Source organism: Tursiops truncatus, chromosome 13 (assembly GCF_011762595.2).
Source record: "Tursiops truncatus isolate mTurTru1 chromosome 13, mTurTru1.mat.Y, whole genome shotgun sequence".
NCBI classification, from domain to species: Eukaryota; Metazoa; Chordata; class Mammalia; order Artiodactyla; family Delphinidae; genus Tursiops; species Tursiops truncatus.
The window spans coordinates 37,261,338-37,283,119 of record NC_047046.1 but is presented as its reverse complement, the minus strand read 5'-3'; the positions used below and the strand labels follow the sequence as shown (position 1 = coordinate 37,283,119).

Below are 21,782 nucleotides of genomic sequence, written 5' to 3'. Positions count from 1 at the left end.
TGACAAGCAGTCATCAAATAGGAAAGATGGCGCCTGGCCTGTTGGCCTCATGGAGCAGTGGTGAATGAAAACTACATTAGTACATACTTTGGGAGCATACAAGTGATAAGCAAATGTGAGCTGGATTTGTTGCAATCTTTTGTATGTGGGTTAAAAAGCAGGATCTGGAAGTCACCCCTCTTCCCACACTTCTCCCCTTCTCTGGAACTGTGATGCACTTATCCCTTGGAGCTGAAATGACATTCTTCCTTCCTCCTACTCTACCATTTAATGGAAAAATAATTTTTTTAACTTGAAGGCACTCATGTTAATCACATGATTAATCAGAAGATTTCAGAAGACATTTTTGGAGCAACTTATCGCAAATTCCAAATTTTATGAATTCATATTTGTCCCGTAGAATATGAATGAATTCTCTTTCCCTTTCTGCTAACTATAATAATTAAGAATACTAGAGCCATGTGTGATATTTTTGAAGAAAACAGTAACTGGGAAATAAGTAGAAAGATATCATTGTAGTATAGATCATATTCTATCCATAGAAAATAAAACTTAATATACTGGTACCCCATGTTCCAGAGAATGAACTCTGCCAAACTGTAACTATAGTTACATCCCAAATTAATTAGCTCTGCACACTGAGGCCAAGAAACGCTGACCTGCAGAGCCTGATGAAAATTTGAAAATGCTCACTTCCTTAACCTTTCAAAGTTTCCCCTCATCAAAACTTTCATCAGAGGAGCAGATAAGTGCAAACCCACCAGATTTAACTCCATCTCTTCTCCAGACACCTGCCCAGAACCTTGGGAAAGGGGCTAACAAGCAGGACATATAGAGAGATGGAAGAAAAATAGAAGCCTTGGTTGAGACCCAAATGCAACAATGAATTCTTGACTAGACAAGGGATGACCATCTTAAAATAATACCATCCCATAATAGATTACTGGAGATGATCATGCATTTTGCTCTTTATTAAATATTATACTGAATTTGAAAAAGGACAGTATTTTTACATAAACAAGCCTTGACTTTATGTAGCATATGCTTCTGAATAACTATATATCAATAACTTTGGAAACAAGCTACCAATTTGCTAAAATAGTGGCCCTTTTGCCCTTGCAAATAATTAATCCCTGGTTCATCTGCAGCCTAAATTCAAGCTGTGACCACTGTATTTGCACAAACAAGACATACCTAAAATTAGACAATAACTAACCCCTATATGTTATCCAGTCTATTTTGCAAAAATAAAAGCCAGTGATATTACCATGTTCATCCTTATCTCTCTCTTCAGGAATGAGATTTCAGATCTGTCACATTTTGATATTTGGCAGTGGCTGGACCAAAATGTCTGAAGAGTGATAACAGCCTCAAATCTCAGGAAAGTGGCAACACCACCCTTGTTTTCACAGTGCTGCAACTTGGAAGCACTGGTCCATCTGCTATCCTTCTCAGTCTCACCAAAGGCTTGTGAGGTAGACTTACTACTGTGGCAGGTGTCACTCTGCCCACAGGGCAGATGCAGCACTGAGGCCCACAGTGTGGAAGTGACTGGTCTCAAGTCACAGGAGTAAGTAGGGGCGGGGCTGACAGGACTGCCTGGTCTCCGGACGCCTCCCACTCACCACCTTTCACCAACTTTGTCTTCCTTTAATGGTTAAAGTTGAAGCATACCTGAAGGACTGGGTTCTTGGGTCCTGCTGCTTTCAATGACCAGCCTTGGCCACACCTTAGGAACTAGAAACCCATTTACCTTCTATAAAACCAGGTGCAGAGTCCTAGGCCCTGTGAATGTGATTAGGTCTCCCTGGTGGAGCCAGACTGGTGTCCAGCCCACTTTAAGATTCCAGAACTGCAGGGACACTTCTAGGACACAGGAATTGAGAGGTCACCTCAATCTCACTGTTGGACCCTTCCTCAAAATTACACTAGCCTGAGAGTTAGAAGACCCAGCATCCAACCCAGCTCCGGCTAACCTGCTTGAGCAAGGACTTGATCTATCTGGGCCTCACCTTCCTTATCTGTAAAAGTAAAGGCTGAGGGACTTGCCTGGTGGCGCAGTGGTTAAGAATCTGCCTGTCAAAAAAAAAAAAAGAATCCGCCAGTCAATGCAGGGGACATGGGTTCGAGCCCTGGTCCGGAAAGATCCCACATGCCACGGAACAACTAAGCCGTGTGCCACAACTATTGAGCCTGCGCTCTAGAGCCCGCAAGCCACAACTACTGAGCCCACTCACCTAGAGCCTGCGCTCGGCAACAAGAGAAGCCACCGCAATGAGGAGCCCACACACCGCAACTAAGAGTAGCCCCCGCTCGCCACAGCTACAGAAAGTCCACGCACAGCAATGAAGACCTGACGCAGCCAAAAATTAATTAATTAATATTTTAAAAAAAAGTAAAGGGTGATATAAATCATCGCAAAGCCTCTTCCATTTCCAAAATTCTACTCCACCCCTATGCTGGATATCCATCACTGTGCCTAAAAGCTGAACCCAAGAATTCTCAGCCTCGGGATGTCTCTCTCATAGCTCATTCCAAAGTTTCTCTTTTAATTTCATTCCTCTCCTCTTCTACTTGTGCCACTTGGTATCACTCTCTCCACGTCTCCCTGGTTCTCCAATATTTGTACGTTGTTATCATGTCTCCCCTCTGAGTCATCAGTTTATGGTTTCCACACACAACTTAACTACCATAAATTAAATCCTTTCAGCAACTTACTATGTTTTTGTGTTTTCCACCAAATCCCTGCCCATCTAGCTAGTTACAGGATCATGAAATTTTATATAAAATTTCTCTCAAGGTCACTCTTTTCTCTTGGTTCTTCATATGTCTACCGATTTCTGCGTAGAGATTTGAAATCTGCTGATCTCCAAAATACACAGGCACGTCAACATTCATTCTGCTTTATCTTTACAAGCTTGATTTTCCTCTTTATTTCTGCCTTTTAATTTTAGTTTTTTTTTTTTCTTTCCTTTATAATGTCTGGTTTCCTCTTCACTCCTATGACAACCTTCAGTGAACCCACGACGGGAAAGCAGAATAACACATGGTACCAATGCAGAAACATGTCATTGTGCAGATAAAGAACAGTAGCATGAGGGAGGGGAGAGCACGGTGGGCAGAAGCCTCTCTGCCAGCACATGAATGGAGGGGCCGTGGGCTTCATGCCACTGCATTCTCACTTTAAAGCCCTATTTTTTTTCCCAGAAAGAAATGCAGAAGTGTGTATCCAGAAGAAAAATGCTAAAGCAATGAGGGAGCCAGAGCAGCTGGGGGATGTTAAATTTAATCAAGGTCCAGCCAGGATTTTGTTTAAGCAACGGGAAGTAGGTTTATTCCCTTTCATATTCTCTCTCTCTCTCTCTCTCTCTCTCTCTCTCTCTCTCTCAGACACACACACACTCTCATTCTTTTCTCCTCTATCCTCTATTCCTCATTTCCTCTGACCAAGGCACAGAAACGGGCTGGACAGAAAAACCTCAGTTCCCTTGAACTGTCTTTGGAACTTTGTAATGTTTTCACTGGCAGTTTGAGGCCCAACTGCAGATCCTGGGAAGTGTGGTCAAAGACAGAAGAGCATCCATGAGTAGGCAGAGAAGCGTGGATTAGTTCCCTGTGGCTTCTGGGACAGATCACCACGAACGGGGGGGGCTTAAAAGAACACAGATTTCTTCTCTTACGGTTTGAGAGGCCAGAAGTCTGAGATCAGCTTTAGTCGGCTGAAATCAAGATGTTGGTGGGGCCGCATTCCCACCAGAGTTCTCTGAACAGAAAATGTTTCCTTGCCTGTTTCAGCTTCCAGTGCCCACCTGTATCCCTTGGCTTGTGGCCCCTTCCTGCACCTGCACAGCATATCACTCCAATATCTGTTCCCATCATCCCATTGCCCTCTTTTCTCAGCAGTCAAATCTTCCTCTCCCTCCCTCTTATAAGGACAATTGTGCTTCCACTTAGAGCCCACCCGGATAACCCAGAATAACCTCCCCTGCTCAAGCTCTTAACTTGATCACCTCTGCAAAGCACTTTATGCTATATAAGGTAACATTCAGGTTCCAGGGATTAGGATGAGGATATCTTTAGGGGTCACTGTTCAGACTACCTTGGAGCACCTGTGTCTAGCTGGGTTCCTGAAAAAAGTCTTCCTCTCGTTTCTCCACTGACACTAAGTTATGAATATGGGGCCTGAGGAAAAAGGGAAAAGATGTTTTCTAAATCTCAAAATAGAGAAATGATTATCTTGTCACAGATTTACCTTTCCCACCATGTTTTGCCTGTTAAGCCATCAGGTTTGTATTCAGCCAACCCCCCTAAGCATCCCATCACTTCCCCATGCCTGGGCGTAACTCCTGTCCCAATAGCCTCAGATTCTCTGAGAAATCATCCACCTGTTATACAGAAACTCAATTTCCAACCAAAATTGGGCCTCAGAGCCACACGTGTTCATGTGTGTCAGAGGTCCAGCCATGGTCATGTTACCATATCCCAGATCAAGCACAGAGAAGGAACAGATCTTTGCTAGAACTCACCAAACCGCTTGTAACCGAAGGAATGCACCTCCTCCTCCTCTGCGAAGTCGTCTGCGGGAGAAGAAAAGACAGAGCATTAAGCACAGTGAGGCCAGAAGTGCAGGGTCAGTGCTGGACTCAACTTCAGCCGTCTCCACCTTCTCCACCCTCCCCTCGCCCACCATGCTCCTCACAGTGGCTGTCCTTCTGCTCCTGGAACATACCACGCTTTCTGAGAAACATCAGTGTCCCTGCACTGGCTGTTCCCTCTGCCTGGACTGCTCTTCCTCCTGTACCTCAGGTGACTCCTTCTAATTCAGGTCTCAGCTGAGGTATGGTATCTTCGAGATGCCTTTCCGGACCACCACCCAGCCACTCTGCGTCAAACCATCCTATTTTAATATTACTCTCTGGTATCATCCTCATTTATGTGTGTGTGTGTGTGTGTGTGTGTGTGTGTGTGTGTGTGTGTGTGTGTCATCGTGCATGCTGTGAACAGAAATTTTTTTCTGTCTGACTTCATGAATGAATCCCATGTACCTAGAATGGTGCCTGTCAAAGAGCAGAGGCTTAATAAACTTGGGTGAATGAATGACTGAATAATCAACTGTCCAAAGGGTCGAGTTATCTTCACGTAACTGAGCCTAAAGCCCTCCTTTGCAGATGCCAGGCTCTGGGGTCACCTCTTCCACCAACTGTGGCATCTCAGGAGCCCAGCATGCCTCCTGCAAGGACGGCCAAATCCTTCCCCACTCTCCTTCCACTGGATAACTGGGACTGACGGATGATTTCCCAGTAAATGCATTTCAAAAGACAGACTTGCTTGGGAATTCCTGAAGGTAGGGAACTGGAAACAAGGGCAATGTTATGGCAGCCACGCTTTCTACCAAAAGCCCAAATCCCCCTCCTCACATGGACACGATGCAATTCCTATGACACTGATAATGAACTTGTCATTTCACACATCTGCCAGGTGTGGGTGTGCAATTAAAGGATACTTCTGATGACAAGTCAAAGTGTTAAGACCAGGTCTTTCCAGGGAGACCTAACCAATTCTTCTTTTTGTTTTTCTTTTCTATTATGGTTTATTATAGGATATTGACTATAGTTCCCTGTGTTATACAGTAGGAACTTGTTGTTCATCTATTTTATATATAGTAGTTTGCATCGGCTAATCCCAAACTCCTAATCCATCATCCCTCTCCTACCCCTCTCCCCCTTGGCAACCACAAGTCTGTTCTTTATGTCTGTGAGTCTGTTTCAGTTTAGTAGATAAGTTTGAGTCATGTTTTAGATTCCACATCTAAGTGATATCATATGGTATTTGTCTTTCTCTGTCTGAGTGACTTCACTTAGTATGATAATCTCTAGGTCCGTCCATGTTGCTGCAAATGGCATTCTTTCACTCTTTTTTATGGCTGAGTAATATTCCATTGTACACATGTACCACATCTTCTTTATCCATTCATCTGTCAGTGGGCATGTAGGTTGGTTCCGTGTCTTGGCTATTGTTCAACCAATTATTCTTGGGTTGATCACCATCTCTGCACCAGCACCCAGCTTTCCCCCCACATGCAGCTCAGTTCAAAAGCGCTGACTCAGCGCTCACTATGGACCAGAGATTGCCAGGCAGTGGGGTGCACAAATGAGTGAGACATGGTCCCTTCCCTCAAGAAGTTGACAGGCTTTCAGAGAAAAGAGACACGTAGGGAGGAAATAGAGCCTCTGTGATCATCTTTTTCAGCCCACAGATGGGACACAGGGCCTGGCTATAACCGAACCTTGAAATGTGGAAAAACCCAAGATGTGTGATATCTACCACACAGTGTGCTGAACCTCAGCACACTAGTTTGTTATGAAGTGTTATGAAGACATGTGTGAGAGAACAACTACTCCTAAGACAATGGAGAAGTCGGAAATCTTTATATTTTACCGTGTTTCCTTATTCAGAGAACAGCGAAGAGATCTTGCTTGGAATCTAGAAATCCAGGTTTTCATGATTCAAGTCATCTTCTTCTGGCAAGGATTAAAGCTTTAGTTCTTTCTAGATGGAAGAACGTGCTTACAAGCAAAAGAACAGCACCTTTTTCTCTCTGCCTCGGTGATTAGTTAGTTCGACAAATACATATTAATCCCCTAGTCTGTGCTGGCTTTCCTAAGTAATTTTCCCATTAATGCCTGCGAAGTCCAGTCTAGTCTCAGTTAAAGAGAAACCCTTATCTGCTTCTTCTGCTTAGAAATCCATGCATTCATTTATTCACTCAGTCAATAAACAGGTGCTTATAGACCAGTGGAGTTGATGGGACATGAACATAGGTAACGATGCCACCCAGACATCAGCTTCCCCCTCCAGCTCCAGCCCCTCCATTGCAGAGACACATCCACAAAAGAATCTGCTCACGTGCACACACTGTGGGCCAAGGAACCATCATCACTGAAGAACTCACAGTGGAGACAAAAAAACAGCTTACACTGTGCTCCCGGTAGCAAACAGCTTAAAAAATTAGTGTTCTCCCTAAAGCTTCTTTTCAGCAGGCCTACCATTAGTTTGTTTGTTTGTTTTCTTTTTCCTCTCTGGTCTTTTTCCCATGCAGCATTTAGTCTGACTGACTCCTCTCTCCTTCCTGAAATTTCCCTGGGAACTTCAAATGTCTCATGGTTTTGTTATTAAAGCAATTCAGCGCTGCCTCCAAATTAACCTACTCAAACCCATTAGGGGTTCGAAGAAACAAAGGCTTTACAGGCGACTCCTAATACAGAACTCAGAGAGGATGTCCTGCTTCTTAACCCTCATCCCAAGAGGATGAGAAATTCTTATGGCAGCTCCTAAAAGAATAAAAATCTCTGTCTCATCCAACTCTATAATTAGATACTAAATCGTATGAGACATGAGGGGTACAAAGTACCCCAGAGAACGTCTTACTGGGATTATCAGGGAAGGTATCACGGAGAAGTGTCTTAATCTTTCCTAGTGTTTATTCTTTGGAGGGAAAAAGAGAGTTACTGCCTACCATATCCCTTTCTTGGAAATTCATAGCAATTTTGGAACCATTCGAGACTCAGGGAGGTGCTGAAAGAGAGAGAAAAAGATTGTTCAACTCTGTTTCACTCAATGTTTTCAAGAGTTGACTTTTTGCATCCTTAAAAGCTGCGTCGACTTGGGCAGGTAATGCCTAGTAGACATTCCATTAGTGGAGGTGTCCCCAGAGCCCCAGCCACATTCCCCCAGCTATGTAGATTAGCAAACAGCTGATTCAGGCTGGTGATGCAGTGAGACATTTCAGGAACTGAGAAAGAGAAAGGGGCAGGAGCTGACGGGGCTTGCGGCTGTCTGGACAGCCACATCAGACTACAAGAGTCACAGGAGAGAGGAGGAGAGGTCAGCGGTTCCCAGTGCCTGAAAGTTTGAGAGGGTGAAAGACTCCAACAGGGCCCACATGGCTGGCAGATGGGTTTCAGGAAGACAAACAGCCTGATATTATGTGCGAGGTTATACTTTGTTCTCAAAACCTTTTCCTCACACTGAGTGGACCCAGGCTAAATGCATCCTGGATTTTCTTTATATAGTACCAGGGGCCTGCAGAGGTGATGGGCTCGAATAAGGATATTATCCCTCAAGGATATCCAGTCACCTTTGCAACCTGCCAGTTTTCAAAATCTGTCTCTGACACAATCTACGTCACATAACTGCTACACTCCAACACGAGAAAGGAATTTGTTAAGATTTAAGACCTCTAAGTTCTGCAGTGGCCAGAACTTGATCCCTGCTTCTGACATCAGTTAGTCTGCAGGGAAGAAGTAGCCTGAACATCCTAAATAACAAAACGTGTTTAATTGGAGATTTATGTCTATAGGCACGTACTTTCCTGGCTGCCACAGCTGTACTATAGCATTTTTGTTGTAATACCTATGGGCTATACTGTCTTTTGCTTGCCTATTTCAAAATGTGATTTTTATTTATTTTTTTACTTTCCTTGGTAACTGGCACAGGGCCACGCTGGCCAGAGGTTTCGTGATGGAGAACGCAAAACAGAATTCTGCTGCTGATTTATTCTTTGGGCTTAGCTATTTCAGAGTACCACGAGTTCAAGTGAAGTTTAGTTTAGTTGGCTTGGAGAGTTGAGAGTCATACATATTAATATGTTCCAATCAATCTGTGGACCAAGTTGTGCAACATCCTTATGGGTAGAATTCACCTCTCCTTCCCCTGCACTCCCTTTGTATCAGTGTAACAGCAATTACTTCCGTCTGCCTTATATTCCAGTTCTGTTTTTGTTTTTGTTTTTTTTAACATCTTTATTGGAGTATAATTGCTTTACAATGGTGTGTTAGTTTCTGCTGTATAACAAAGTGAATCAGCTATATGTATACATATATCCCCATATCTCCTCCCTCTTGCATCTCCCTCCCACCCTCCCTATCCCACCCCTCTAGGTGGTCACAAAGCACCGAGCTGATCTCCCTGTGCTATGCGGCTGCTTCCCACTAGCTATCTATTTTACATTTGGTAGTGTATATATGTCCATGCCACTCTCTCACTTCATCCCAGCTTACCCAGTTCTGGTTTTGACTTCACCAGATGGAAAGCCTTTGGAAAACAGGAAACTTATCACATTGTACCCTCAGAAACTAGCACATTTATGCCATGCTATAGAAACTCAGTAATTGTTGTTAAAAAGTAAGCAGATTATAGAGTTATACATGTGTCTCTCTCTCCCACTAGCAGATGAATTCCTGAAGGAATTCTTTCTCTTTTTGCATATCCACCATGTTTGAGGAAGAGAAGAGAAGCAATACTTACTCAGATCTACTGAATGTCAGTTACTTCCCATTTGTTGTTTCTCTGTTTTATAGGTGAGAAATCTGAGGCTCAGAGAAGTCATGTAATTTGATCCAAGGTCCCACAACTTGTGAGCAGCCAGACCAACACTAAGACCCAGGTCTGGCGGACCCTCAGGTTCCACACCATGGTGGTTGCTGACCCCACAGACCCAGGAAACTGAACTCTGTGCTAGCAGAAGAGAAGGCTGAGAAGCGATGATTTATACCCCAGAATCCTGAAAAGGCTAAGGAATTTGGGACACGGGCCACTCTGAAAGGAGAATAAAGGTGAGGCTAAAATAGGAGGACTTGTTGAACATATGTTTAAGAAGCAACTACTATAGGGCTTCCCTGGTGACACAGTGGTTAAGAATCTGCCTGCCAATGCAGGGGACACGGGTTCAAGCCCTGGTCCAGGAAGATCCCACATGCCATGGAGCAACTAAGCCCATGTGCCACAACTACTAACCCTGCACTCTAGAGCCCATGAGCCACAACTACTGAAGCCCACACGCCTAGAGCCCGTGCTCTGCAACAAGAGAAGCCACCGCAATGAGAAGCCCGCGCACCACAACAAAAAGTAGCCCCCAATCGCCGCAACTCGTGCACAGCAACAAAGACCCAACACAGCCAAAAATCAATAAATAAATTTTTTAAAAAAAGAAGAAACTGCTATAATCAAAAAGATAGACAATTAGTGTTGGCAAGAAGATGGAGAAATCAGAACCCTCATATGCTGCTGGTGGGAATGCAAAATGGTGCAGCCACTTTGGAAAACAGTCTGGCAGTTCCTCAAAAGGTTAAACATAGAAATACCATATAAGCCAACAATTCTACTCCTAGGTATATACCCAAGAGAAATGAAAACATATGTCCACGCAAAAGCTTGTACATGAATGCTTATAGCAGCACTATTCATAATAGTAAAAAAGTAGAACAATCCAAACGTCCACGAGTCGATGAAGGGATAAACAAAATGTGAAGATAATATTATTCAGCAATAAAAAGGAATGAAGTACTGATACATGCTACAACAGGAAGGAACCTTGAAAATATTATGCTAGTGAAAGAAGCCGGTCACAAAAGACCACATCTTGTATGATTTCATTCATATGAAATGTCTACATTAGGCCAGTTCATAGTCAGAAAGCAGGTTAAAGCCTAGGGCTGCAAGTTTTGGGGGGGAAATGGGGAGTGACTGCTAATGGGCATGGGTTTTGGGGGTGGGGGAGGGTGATGAAAATGTTCTAAACTTGATTGTAATGATGGTTGCAAAACTTGTGAATATATATATATATTTAAAACCCTCTTAATTACACACTTTAAATGGGTGCTCTGTGTGGGATATGAAAAATAAAGCAGTTTGACCTCCCAGGCCCTTCACAGAGCTGGGTGACTGTCCCTCCCTGACCACAGCAGAAGATGGAAGATTTATTACTTAGAAAAATTAAAACAAAAGAACACAAATGGTGTCCTCCTCCAGAGGACACCAGCAACAGCTGAGATGAGGGGAACTGTAATGGAGTCAGGGGGAAAGGGGGAAATTTTCATACTGAATGTTCAGACACTCAGTCTTCTTCTCCCACTCACCCAACCAGACTGTATCCTCCAGGCTAATGACTGAAGGTTCTTCCTGGGGAATCTGGCCGGTTAAGAGAAAAATAAACTAATGATTCTCATTCCAGGAGGTCCCCAGTGGAACAGCCCAGCCAGATCAGCCTAGAGTGATAGTCACAGGTCACAAAATCCACCAAAACAAGGAGCTTCTAATTAATGTTTATAATACTCTGCTCTTATTCATGAGGAGACCAGACACATGACACAGCCTCTAACATGAAAAGACAAAGATGAAAATAAAGAAACCAGATAAAGCAATTTGGAGAATATCATTGTGCAGAATGATAAAAATAAAATAAAAAATCCTACCATTAATATCCTTGTAGAGATAAGAGAAGATAATGTATCCATAAAAGAAGAACAGGATGCTATAATAAAAAAGAAACCCTCAGAGAAAAAGGAAGAACTCTTGGAAATTAAAACTATGATCACAGAAATGAAAACTTAATAGAAGAGTTGGAAGACAGAGTTGAAATATCCCAGAAAGCAGAAAAAGGGCAAATAAATAGAAAAGAGTAAACATGAGAAAAAAAATTAGGCAACCAATTAAGTGGGTTCAATATTCAAATAACAGGCGTTCCAGGAAAAAAGAACAGAGGGAAAGAATCATCAGAGGAATAAGTAACAGTATTTCTAGGACTGAAGGACATGAGTTTCCAGAATGAAAAGGCACATTACTTCCCAGCACAAAGAAAGGAAGAAGATCCACTCCGAGGCACATCATCATAAAGTTTCAGAACCCCGTGGACAAAGAGAAAATTCAAAAGCTTCTGGACAGAAAAAAAAAAAATTACTTACAAGAATTTTTAAGAAAAGGAATGGCTTCACATGTCTCACCAGCAAAACTAGAGCTAAAGGAGAAGAAACCAGTGCCTTCAAAATTCTAAGGCTATATTATTTCCAACAGAGAAATCTCTCAACTAAATGAGTAGGTAATATAAAGACCTCTTCAGACCTAACAGATTCCTCAAAAACGTACCTCTCATTCTTCTCGAGAAGTCATTGGAGAAAGCATTCCACTGAAATAAGGAACAAACCCAGAAAGATGTATGTGCGTATATGTGTGTGTGTGCACATGCGTGTGTGCACCCTAACCTAACCTTAACCCTAACCCTGAGTAGGTCGGAAGAGTCCAGGAAAGATTTCTTCAAGAAGATGAAAATGCGGTAATACCTACTGTGTCTGAACACACTGCACAGAGATGGAGGACAGTGGAAGAGACTTCGGGGGTGAATGTCGATGTAAACATACATGGGAGGCTAAACAAATAAAATAACAAGAGGATTACCAATTCCAGAGGAAACGCAGTTATGCAAGAGAGAAATGTAAGTCAGCTGTTAATAGCATTGACATCGTCTTAATAATATAAACACTGAATATTGATCTAGGCCAGACTGTGATATAACTATACTGGGATGATAGGGGGCAACAGGAGGTGTCCGTGATGGTTGTCAGGTGGAGGTGAAGGGTAAAAGAACTAAATCCTCATCTGCTATAAAGAGAAGTCAATATATAATGCCTAAAACCAAAATAATAATAATAATAAAACCAAAAAGTGCCAAAAGCATGTCACTCAAGGACATGGGACCATAGTAGCTCATCCACGTTAAGAGCCACCAACAATTTTTCCATCCCTCCACGTGCAAGTCCATTTCCACTCTTTTGAATCTGGGAGGACTTTGTGACTTGCTGTGGCCAATGGTATTGGCCAGAAGTAGCAGTGGGTGACCTCAGGGCCTAGGCCTTCTCCAAGACCTCTGCCTTTCAGCTTCTGTTTTCACCCCCTCGGCAGCTGGCTGCCATGGGAAATGTCCAGGTACCCTGCTGAACCAGAGGCCACCTGAGGAGAGAGGATCCCTGGGGAATGAGAGACTCTGAAGGAAAGGGGAGAGCCCGGCCAGCCCTTGGCCCTTCCAGCCACCCCGCTGATGCTCCAGCCGTGGAGCAAGGCTGACCATGACCAGCCTGGCCAACACCTCGGGAAGCAGAAACCAGCCATCCCTGCCAAGCTCAGCCCGAATCGCAGGGTCATGAACAAATAAACATCTGTTGTTTGAAGCTACAGGGTTTGGGGATGGTATGTTCTAGGTAGAGAACTGAAAGAAAACTCAATGCCAAAAGAAAATGCAAAAAATGTTCTCAGGAGGTGCCTCTGGGGACTGGGAAATGATGAAATGAAGTGGGTTGGGCAGGAAATTGCTGTTTTTCATAATAAATGTGATATTCTTTGACTCTTTAAAACTGTGCGCATCTCTAACTTTGATAAAAATAAGAACTAAAGTCAAGCAAACAAAACAAGGGAATGTGTAGGGGAGATAAAAGTCAGGTAGACAAAAAGAAAAGTGCTCGGGTCCAATGGATGCTGACCACCAGAAATGGTCCCCTGCTCCAAAGAGCCAGCAGGCAGAGTTCACCCTAGAACGACAGCACAGAAGGTGCGGACTCGCAGCCTTCGCTAGCTGGCACAGAGTAGGTTCTGACAAATGTCACACTGATCAGAACAAGTTCCGGCGCTTTTAGGGGCCAGGCGGAAGGACCGTGGACAGAGGCAAGGCTGAATTTAAACTTCTCTTCCAAGCCGGGCTCAGCACTGCTGTCCACTCTGTATTGTCTCCACCCTGATGCAGGCCCAGCTCCTGCAGCGTGATCACTGCTAGAACAAAACAGTGCGGTAGCCCACAGGCTACTAAAAATACTTGTAGGTTATTCCAAATAGTACAAGACATTTATTTTGATTACTCAGCTGCTTTCTGAATTTTATGTTTTACAGCAATAGGATCCCTTTTTTGGTTCAATGGTATAGGGGTTTTTTTTTAAGTCAAAATTGTAAAGACAGGGCTTCCCTGGTGGCGCAGTGGTTGAGAATCTGCCTGCCAATGCAGGGGACACGGGTTCGAGCCCTGGTCTGGGAAGATCCCACATGCCGCAGAGCAACTAGGCCTGTGAGCCACAACTACTGAGCCTGCGCGTCTGGAGACTGTGCTCCGCAACAAGAGAGGCCGTGATAGTGAGAGGCCCACGCACCGTGTTGAAGAGTGGCCCCCGCTTGCCGCACCTAGAGAAAGCCCTCGCACAGAAACGAAGACCCAACACAGCCAAAAATAATAAATAAATAAATAATTTTTAAAAAAAATTTTTTAAAAAATTGTAAAGACATAAAGTGACTCCAATTTGTGGCACAACTTGTAATTCTGATGCTTTTCAAAAACTTGCTTTTCTGATAAGGAGATATGATACCCTTTTCCTTCCTTTACCATTCAACAAAATTGAAGGGATTTTTTGGGTAACTTTTACCACTAAATTGGTAGTGGAGGCTAAACCAGATTTCCTCCAGCAGGCCCACTTCAACAACTTAAAAAGTAAATAAATGTGAGACTCAAAATGTTGACCCCCACATCTACCACTCACAGTAACTACAGGGGAGGTGACATGTCTCCCCTTCTCTTATGAGGGACCGTCTCATCTAATCACCTTGGTCAAGTAGAATCAGGATGAGGACTTGAATCCCTGCCCCAGATTTTATAAGGACCGTGGAAAGGTGTCAACCACATGGATCATTTGGCAAGAAAAACTAATGCCGTCCATTTCTCTGGAGACACACACACAAAATAAGTAGTCTTTGTTTAAAAACCAAACCAAACCAAACAAAAACTGATATAGCTGTTTTGTTCTGAAATCACTTAACTTTATGTTTAGGTTATCCAAACAATTATACCAAAGTAACATACTATAATTAATTACGAATGATGGACCAAAATTGAGCTTAGGAGACAAAGTTCTAGAAAACTTTGTATTTGATTCTCTCTCATCTCCCACATCGAAATGTCCTACCTGAAGGTTTCAGGGTGGCCCTGATGCACCATTTGCCTCTAATTACTATTAGAGCAATGTAACCTGAAACATGAAATATAATTTGAGATAACGAATCAGCTTGAATCTCCCCTCCAAAGGAAAATATCCCTGTCCTCAGCCATCTCCTCCTGTGTCCTACAGCAGCATTTATCTGAACCTCAAATAAGGCACTTTTCTCCTTCTATCTTGAATGCCAATTGTTTATGCATAAGTCTTACCCTGCCCATCAGACTGCAAGCTCCTTGAGGACAGGGGCTATGTACATACTAAATATCTGACTATATTTCAATAACATTCTAAATGAAGAATATTTAACTATATTTAATATAAAGAATATTTGAATATATTTAAATAATATACTACATAAAGAATAAGTGAAAGCTAGTAAGGACTTGGTGGCCTAATTTTAAATAATGAATAAAATAGAAACGACAGCTTAATAGAAAATTAACATTACCAATGAAATAGACATGATGTCATATGGTTAAAAACACATACATACACATACATCTGTCCTAAGACTTATTTACAGATAAATTTGTTTTATGTTTTGACTCTTTGATGTCATATCCTTACTGGACAAAACTGGACACTGGATTTGAGATACAAATCTTTAAAAACATTATGTCACCATCAGTAGGTACCTGAACAATAGTGCTCCAGGAAAATTAGTACTCCTAAGCAAATTAAAGGTATTTACATATATTTTCTAATTTCCTAGCATGATCATAACAAATGAGAAAATGGTACCATTTTCACTATAGTTACAAACTTCACTGTAAATATGGTCCATGCATTTTCAGTAGGGCTGATTTCTGACTACATGACAATAACACAAGTGATGGCAGCTGGAGATGGACCAATAGTAAAACTGTTTCCCATAAAGAGCACAGCTTTCTCCCATCCCCCAGGTCTTTGTACCACACATTTATAATTTGAAAATTACTTTCATTTCAAAACCAAACTTTTTTCTTCTTGGTAGAAACTGTATCACTTGATTAACTTAACATAAGATGGTTCATAATTGGCAATTACGTTCTGCCTGGAGGAAGCAGCAGGTTATAACTAAACAGTATTCTAACACCTAAAATGACTTGAGTTCTCCTTAGGTGCTAGACACCATTCTAAACAACTGATCTATACTAACCTACTTAATCCTCAAAACAAACCAACAAAACAAAAATAAAACCAAAAAAAAGGCATCCAGTAGCTCCCCCATTTGACAGATGAGGACACAGGGGCCCCAGGAGGTTAAGTAGTTTGCACGTGGTCACCAGGCCCTCTGATTTCAGAGCCCACACTCTTCACCACACTAAAATTGTCAGGTTCAACTCCTGGGAACACTACATATAATTACATTTTATGAAACGGCTACATTTTAAGTATATATTATTAACTATAAATTTGGATTATTTTGCCTTTGAATAATAAAATGTTATATATTTATATATATATGTATATATATATACATCAGCTAGTTTCCAAACATTTCTATGTCACAAGGAAGTGAGTTACACCCAAAGAAGTGCATCTATTTCCACAAACCAATGACAAGTTAGTTTTTTCACACAGAAATGTCAAATGTCCAACCTCTTAGGCAAGTGCATATGACTGCACGTGATACAAGGTTATAATCTCAAATGACTCAGGAAGTATAAAGGAGTCATTTAATATATCCAAGTCCAATAAATAAATAAATGTTTAAATCTCCTCCCATGCTGAAAAACATATTTCCTTCATCGTTTTTAAGAGTATTGATTGACTATTTGTGATAAATTCAGGGGTTAAGAAAGCTCCTAGGATCTCTTTGGAATTTTAAATTGGATTACTAATTTCTCCTTTCACTGCTATATAATTACAAAGTTCCCTTAAGCAATCAGCAGGACCTGTTCAAGGTAGTATTTTGGTTTGGGCCCTTCAAACATCATTCACTTAAAAAGAAATCAAATCACTGCTTGATTGAAAAGTTACCCCCTGCAAGCTTTGGATTGTTGGTGTGGTTAGAAACTGTGTTATCAACAGTGAACAATAAAATACTTTCTATGAAGAATGTCAGTATCTCCCTATCCCTTGTTTAAGATGTTTGTTTACTACTACTACTATTATTTTTTTAACATCTTTATTGGAGTATAATTGCTTTACAATGGTATGTTACTTTCAGCTTCACAACAAAATGAATCAGTTATATATATACATATATTCCCATATCTCTTCCCGCTTGCGTCTCCCTCCCTCCCACCCTCCCTATCCCACCCCTCCAGGCGGTCACTTAATTATTATTATTACTGATCACCTACTGGTGGTTACAGTCTGTTCTTGAAAAGCAATTCTGACAATGTTTCATTGTCTCACAGCAAACCTGTCAGCAAAACAATGCAGGGGCTGTTTCCAGAGTCCATGGCTTTAGGGAGCCATTCACACTCATTCAATCAATCACAAGAAAACCTCCCGGCAGATAAATTCTACAAAAAGCAGCAACCCTGGAATCCGCCTTATCTCTGCAGGAGCTCCAGCCTAGAGTCCTCCAGTGACTGGCTGAAGAGCACAGCAATTTCTTCAGACCTTTGATGCCAGGTTATTAAAGTCTAAGCCCAGACAGTAGGACCTTTTCTACCTTGCTCACTCAGTATCTATGGATTGTGGCACACAGTAGGTACTTAACAAAGCTGGGATGATTGAATGAAACATTAGGGTGTGGCTAGGAGGGAGCCTAAATTAGAGGTGTTACATGTGGATTCTGGAGTCAGACTGTCCGAATTTGCATACTAATTTCCCCACTGACTAGCTTAGTGCCCTTAGACAAGTAACTCAGCCTCTCTGAGTCTAAGATTTCTTAACTGTAAAATGAAGAAAAAAATAATGCCTGGTATGGCAGGTGCTCAATAAATGTTAGCTATTACTAAAGGGAAAAATAGTAAGTGGTGATATTAAATGGCCCATCAGTCATGCCTAAGAAGTTGTTTGCAGTACTAACCACGGTACAGATCAACTTGTCCCTGGCTTTTATCTTCCAACTCACAACACTGTTCCCTGCCTCCAGGCCACAGTCAGGAATTCCAGAAGCTGAGAGAGCCTGTGCCTTCGGAATGGCATAGGAGCAGAAGATGGAAAGGCAGGACCAGCCTGGTAGAGCCAACCCCACAGTGCGGGTAGACTTTTTTCACAGATGATCACTTTGATGACCTAGAACACTGTCCCCTGGCCCCCAACTGCCTGATTCTTTTCACTCTGATTTGCCCCCCAAAAGCAGAAAGACTGTCCTCTGCCCACTCTGGGCTCCTCTCCTAGCACCTGACCTCTTTTTCCCATCACGCGGAGACATGTGGACCAAACTGTCCCCCTGAGAGATCACTCATGTGCTGGGTTTACCCGAGGCAAAACAGACTTTTCTATCACAAAATTTAAATGTCTATTTTCCCATTTGAAAATTAACACTTCAAAGGCCATTTAACTTACTTTGGCAGCAGCTACATCAACAGTTTTAAAATAATGTTTTAATGAGAATAAGCATTAATTCAGAAAATTAGACACCTAGTTATGCTATAGCTTTAAAGCTATCATACTCCAGCTTTTCCCATCCACACCATTATTGCTGGATAAGCCGCATGGTGGGGGGGGGGGAGGAGTGGTAAGGGGATGGGAACAATCTTGGAAAATTGCATAGGAGACCACAGGGAAGATCTATACTTAGCAATAATTAAACCTCAGACTAAGAATGTCAAGCATCTTCAAACTAACAGTCAAAAGTGTAATTGGATTGCAAATTTGTCTTCCAGAGGAAGGGCAGCCCCAATTCCCAAACAGTGAAAGGAAAAAGGTCTCACTTTGTTTCCATTTCCCTGCAGAAAACATGATTCTTTCAATGTTAAATGCAGTCAGCCCTTACACGCGTGCCTGCTTATCCCAGTTAAGGACAAGAAATTTTAGACACTGGGAAAGCAAAGAGACCATGGGTCTGGGAAAACAACAGGCAGTAGGAGAAGCATACTGCTTACTAGTGCATTTTAAAAGTATTATTGCCAGACAGCATTTCAGAAATGTTTACGTACAAAAGCACAAAAATAAGCAGCTGGACACTATGTTTTGAGGGCACCAACCTCCTCCCTGTGTTAAATTAGAACAGTGGTTTGAATCACTGTGGTCGCCTGGTTGTTTCCGGCCGTCTCTTAGGTAACAAGTGCTGCTGCATTAAAACTCACCAATATTCCCAACTTCCAGGACTAGAAGTGTGGCTTCTTAATGACACACCTAACTCTAGAGGAGTCAGATTCCTTCATAAAGAATGTGAATATTTATTAGAAACCATGAAATTTATGGTGCAGTACAGCTAATTGAAAATGTAATTAGAAATAAATTAAAACCAGCTTCATGTTTTAATCAGTTTGGAACACTTCAAGTATTGCAGCAACAAGGCAAGTAATTTTCTTCTGGAAAATATATAATGATGTCATTATTTTGGTACTTGTGACTCCAGAGATGGAGGAAATAGAACAGAGACAGATATTTGCTGAACGCAACAGATAGGTGGCGCTGTGGCTCATGGCAGACCTGGAATTAGACTACAAAGGCCTGGGTTTTTACAAAGGCTATATCCCAGGTTTAAACATCAGAATTAGAAAGTCAAATAGGCACCCTGAAAAGGTATCTGTCTCGCATAGTAGCTGAATTTCTGCTTTGGCAGATAAACTTCTGTAACTTCTAAGATGTCCACTAATTTTCTATTCGGCTAAAGAATGTTTTACCTTAATTTTAAGCATTTGCAAGGCTTGTCACTGACTTCTATTATTTAGGGAAATCAAATTCTAATGAAATGTTGGCTTAAACATAATGATTTAATAGCTATACGACATAATCACGAACCCAAGGAAGACTCTGCGTTGGTTACCTATGGCAAATCATCAAAATAATTCTACATGGTAAAGGCAGCTTTCCTGTTTGGCTAAACACATACTCTGCTTGGCTTCAAAAGTCTTGTGTCCAATTTCTTGGTTCCACCCCTTCCTGGCTGCTGCACCAACTTCGAGTTACTTGGCTACTTAATTGCCTGAGATTCACTTTTCTTCTAGTTCAGAGATGTCTAGTCCAGGATCTGCTCTCCTAGGTCTCTCCAAGCCTCACAGGGAAACTGGCAAAGCTTGTCTTTAGATGCCTACCATCCTCCTTGTGGCTGGTTTCTATTTCTTCCAGACTCCTTTTCCACATCTATAGTGTAGGGGTTAAAATACCTACCTCACAGGGTTGTTGAGAGGGTTCACCGATGGAGGGCTTATAGAGAGTGGAGCACAGAGGCTAGCACTTAGTAGGTACTAAAGAAGTATTACTGCTGCCCCCCTTCCGCATCTCACAAACCAGACAAATAAATGCAAATTACATGGCAATGGTTGGTAAGCAAACCTCTCACAGAATATGTTGTTTTAAAAGAGGCCTTCAAAGTGACTAGTCTACCCAGGGATTCAGTCCCTCAGCTCCCCTCTCCCACTGGGGCAGAAGGTAAGAGGGGCCTTTGAAGCAGTGCCCAGACCACAGAGAGTAAGCAATAAACCTTCTCCAGGGGGTCTGCAAGCTGGTCTAGAATGCAGTGTAAACCTCACACACACACAAAAAATATGTTTAGAACTTGTAGGTGTGTCTTCCTCTGCAGATTTGAATTAACATTGGAAAAATACCCAAACTGTAGTAACAGTCATTGACCCAGTCAAAAGCATAACAAGATTTTCAGAGTTTCGGAACACACATGGGAGCTGATGAAATGAGTAGCTGGCTTATCTTTCCGAGAGTTCAAAACCTTCTGGCCTCAGTGACCAGCAATGAGAAGATTAACTGGCTAAAATGATGGTAACTGAGCCCCAGAGTAAAGTTTAGCCGTGTGAACTCTTTCCTTTCTGGGAGGATCCTTCAATCAGTGCTAAGGAAAGTGCTCCTTTCCTAGAAGGTAACTGAGAGAAGAGAAACCGAGATGGAGAGAGAAGGAACACACACCACTGCCTTTTGAAATTCTCTAGCCAGAGAGTAGTATCCTGTCTTTTGTTTCTCTGGCCCTGGGGCGGGCCCCATTCCACCTGGTGTTCTGTCCCCTCCCTACCCTGGGTCTCCAAAGGAGGACACAGAACTCCCTTGGAAGGAGAGCTAACTGGCATTACCGCTCCGGAGTGTTTAGCGTGAACTCCGTTTCAGAGAAACCTAGAGCCAAAAGTTACTTTCCAAGTCTGTGGGGCTCCCGGGGCGCCCGCCTCGGTCAGCAACGCTTGCAAGTCAAAGCGGTCGCATCGCGTGGTCTCGGGCGATTGGAAACTCGGTCCCCGCGGTCAGATGGCATTTCGCACCCAGCCCCCTCACTCAAGCCTGGCCCGCGCGGTGACAGAAATGTGTTATCCTAACGCAAAACCAGGTCTCCAGTCTTGTGTAAACACCGCGCCGGCCCATCCCCAAACAGCTCTCTTGGATGCCTCCGCTGTAATTATTTATCTCACATATAAATCTGGATTCTGCTGACAAATCTTCGGGTTTCTACTAAACACAGGCTGCCCTGAGAAGCCCTTCTCCTCGCGATTCCGTTTAAAGGTATGATAACATCTGACACTTCCCTAAACCGGCCTGCACAGGATACCGCCCGGGGGACTGTGTCACCCCTGGACACACGTGGGCACAACAACTCCGCAGGCAGGCACATGGAAAGGACGCGGAACCCAGGACAGTTATTTTCCAGTCAGTGGGTCTGATGGAGAAAGATGCCAAACGCACTTCCCAAGCCAGCTGAACTCCGCGGGCACCTAATCATTGCCAGATGTGGGGAGGGCGCACCGAGAACATCCCCGAGTCCCAGAGAAAAACCCCGGCCAGCAGCCCTTCGACTTCTTGGACGGCGAAACGGCAACAGCGGGGAGGGAGAGGACGCTGGGGAGAGGGGGGAGTGCTCCAGAGCGGAGAACCGACTGGGGCGGGGGGGTGGGTAAGAATGATGATGCCTCCACTCTCCTGGGCATATTT

At 42.9% G+C, this 21,782-nt stretch overlaps 1 protein-coding gene across 3 annotated transcripts in view; it reads right to left on the bottom strand.

Moving 5' to 3' along the window:
• COLEC12 (collectin subfamily member 12) overlaps window positions 1-21,782 on the bottom strand; it is a 187,466-nt gene that overhangs the window by 165,197 nt on the left and 487 nt on the right. For 2 of the 3 annotated variants that reach the window (XM_073790568.1, XM_033837605.2), the window contains exon 2: window positions 4,527-4,577. In XM_073790568.1, coding sequence (XP_073646669.1) covers window positions 4,527-4,577 — 51 coding nt within the window. Of the gene's footprint in view, window positions 1-4,526; window positions 4,578-21,782 lie in introns of those variants that run through there. The other variant, XM_073790569.1, reaches the window with a different exon arrangement.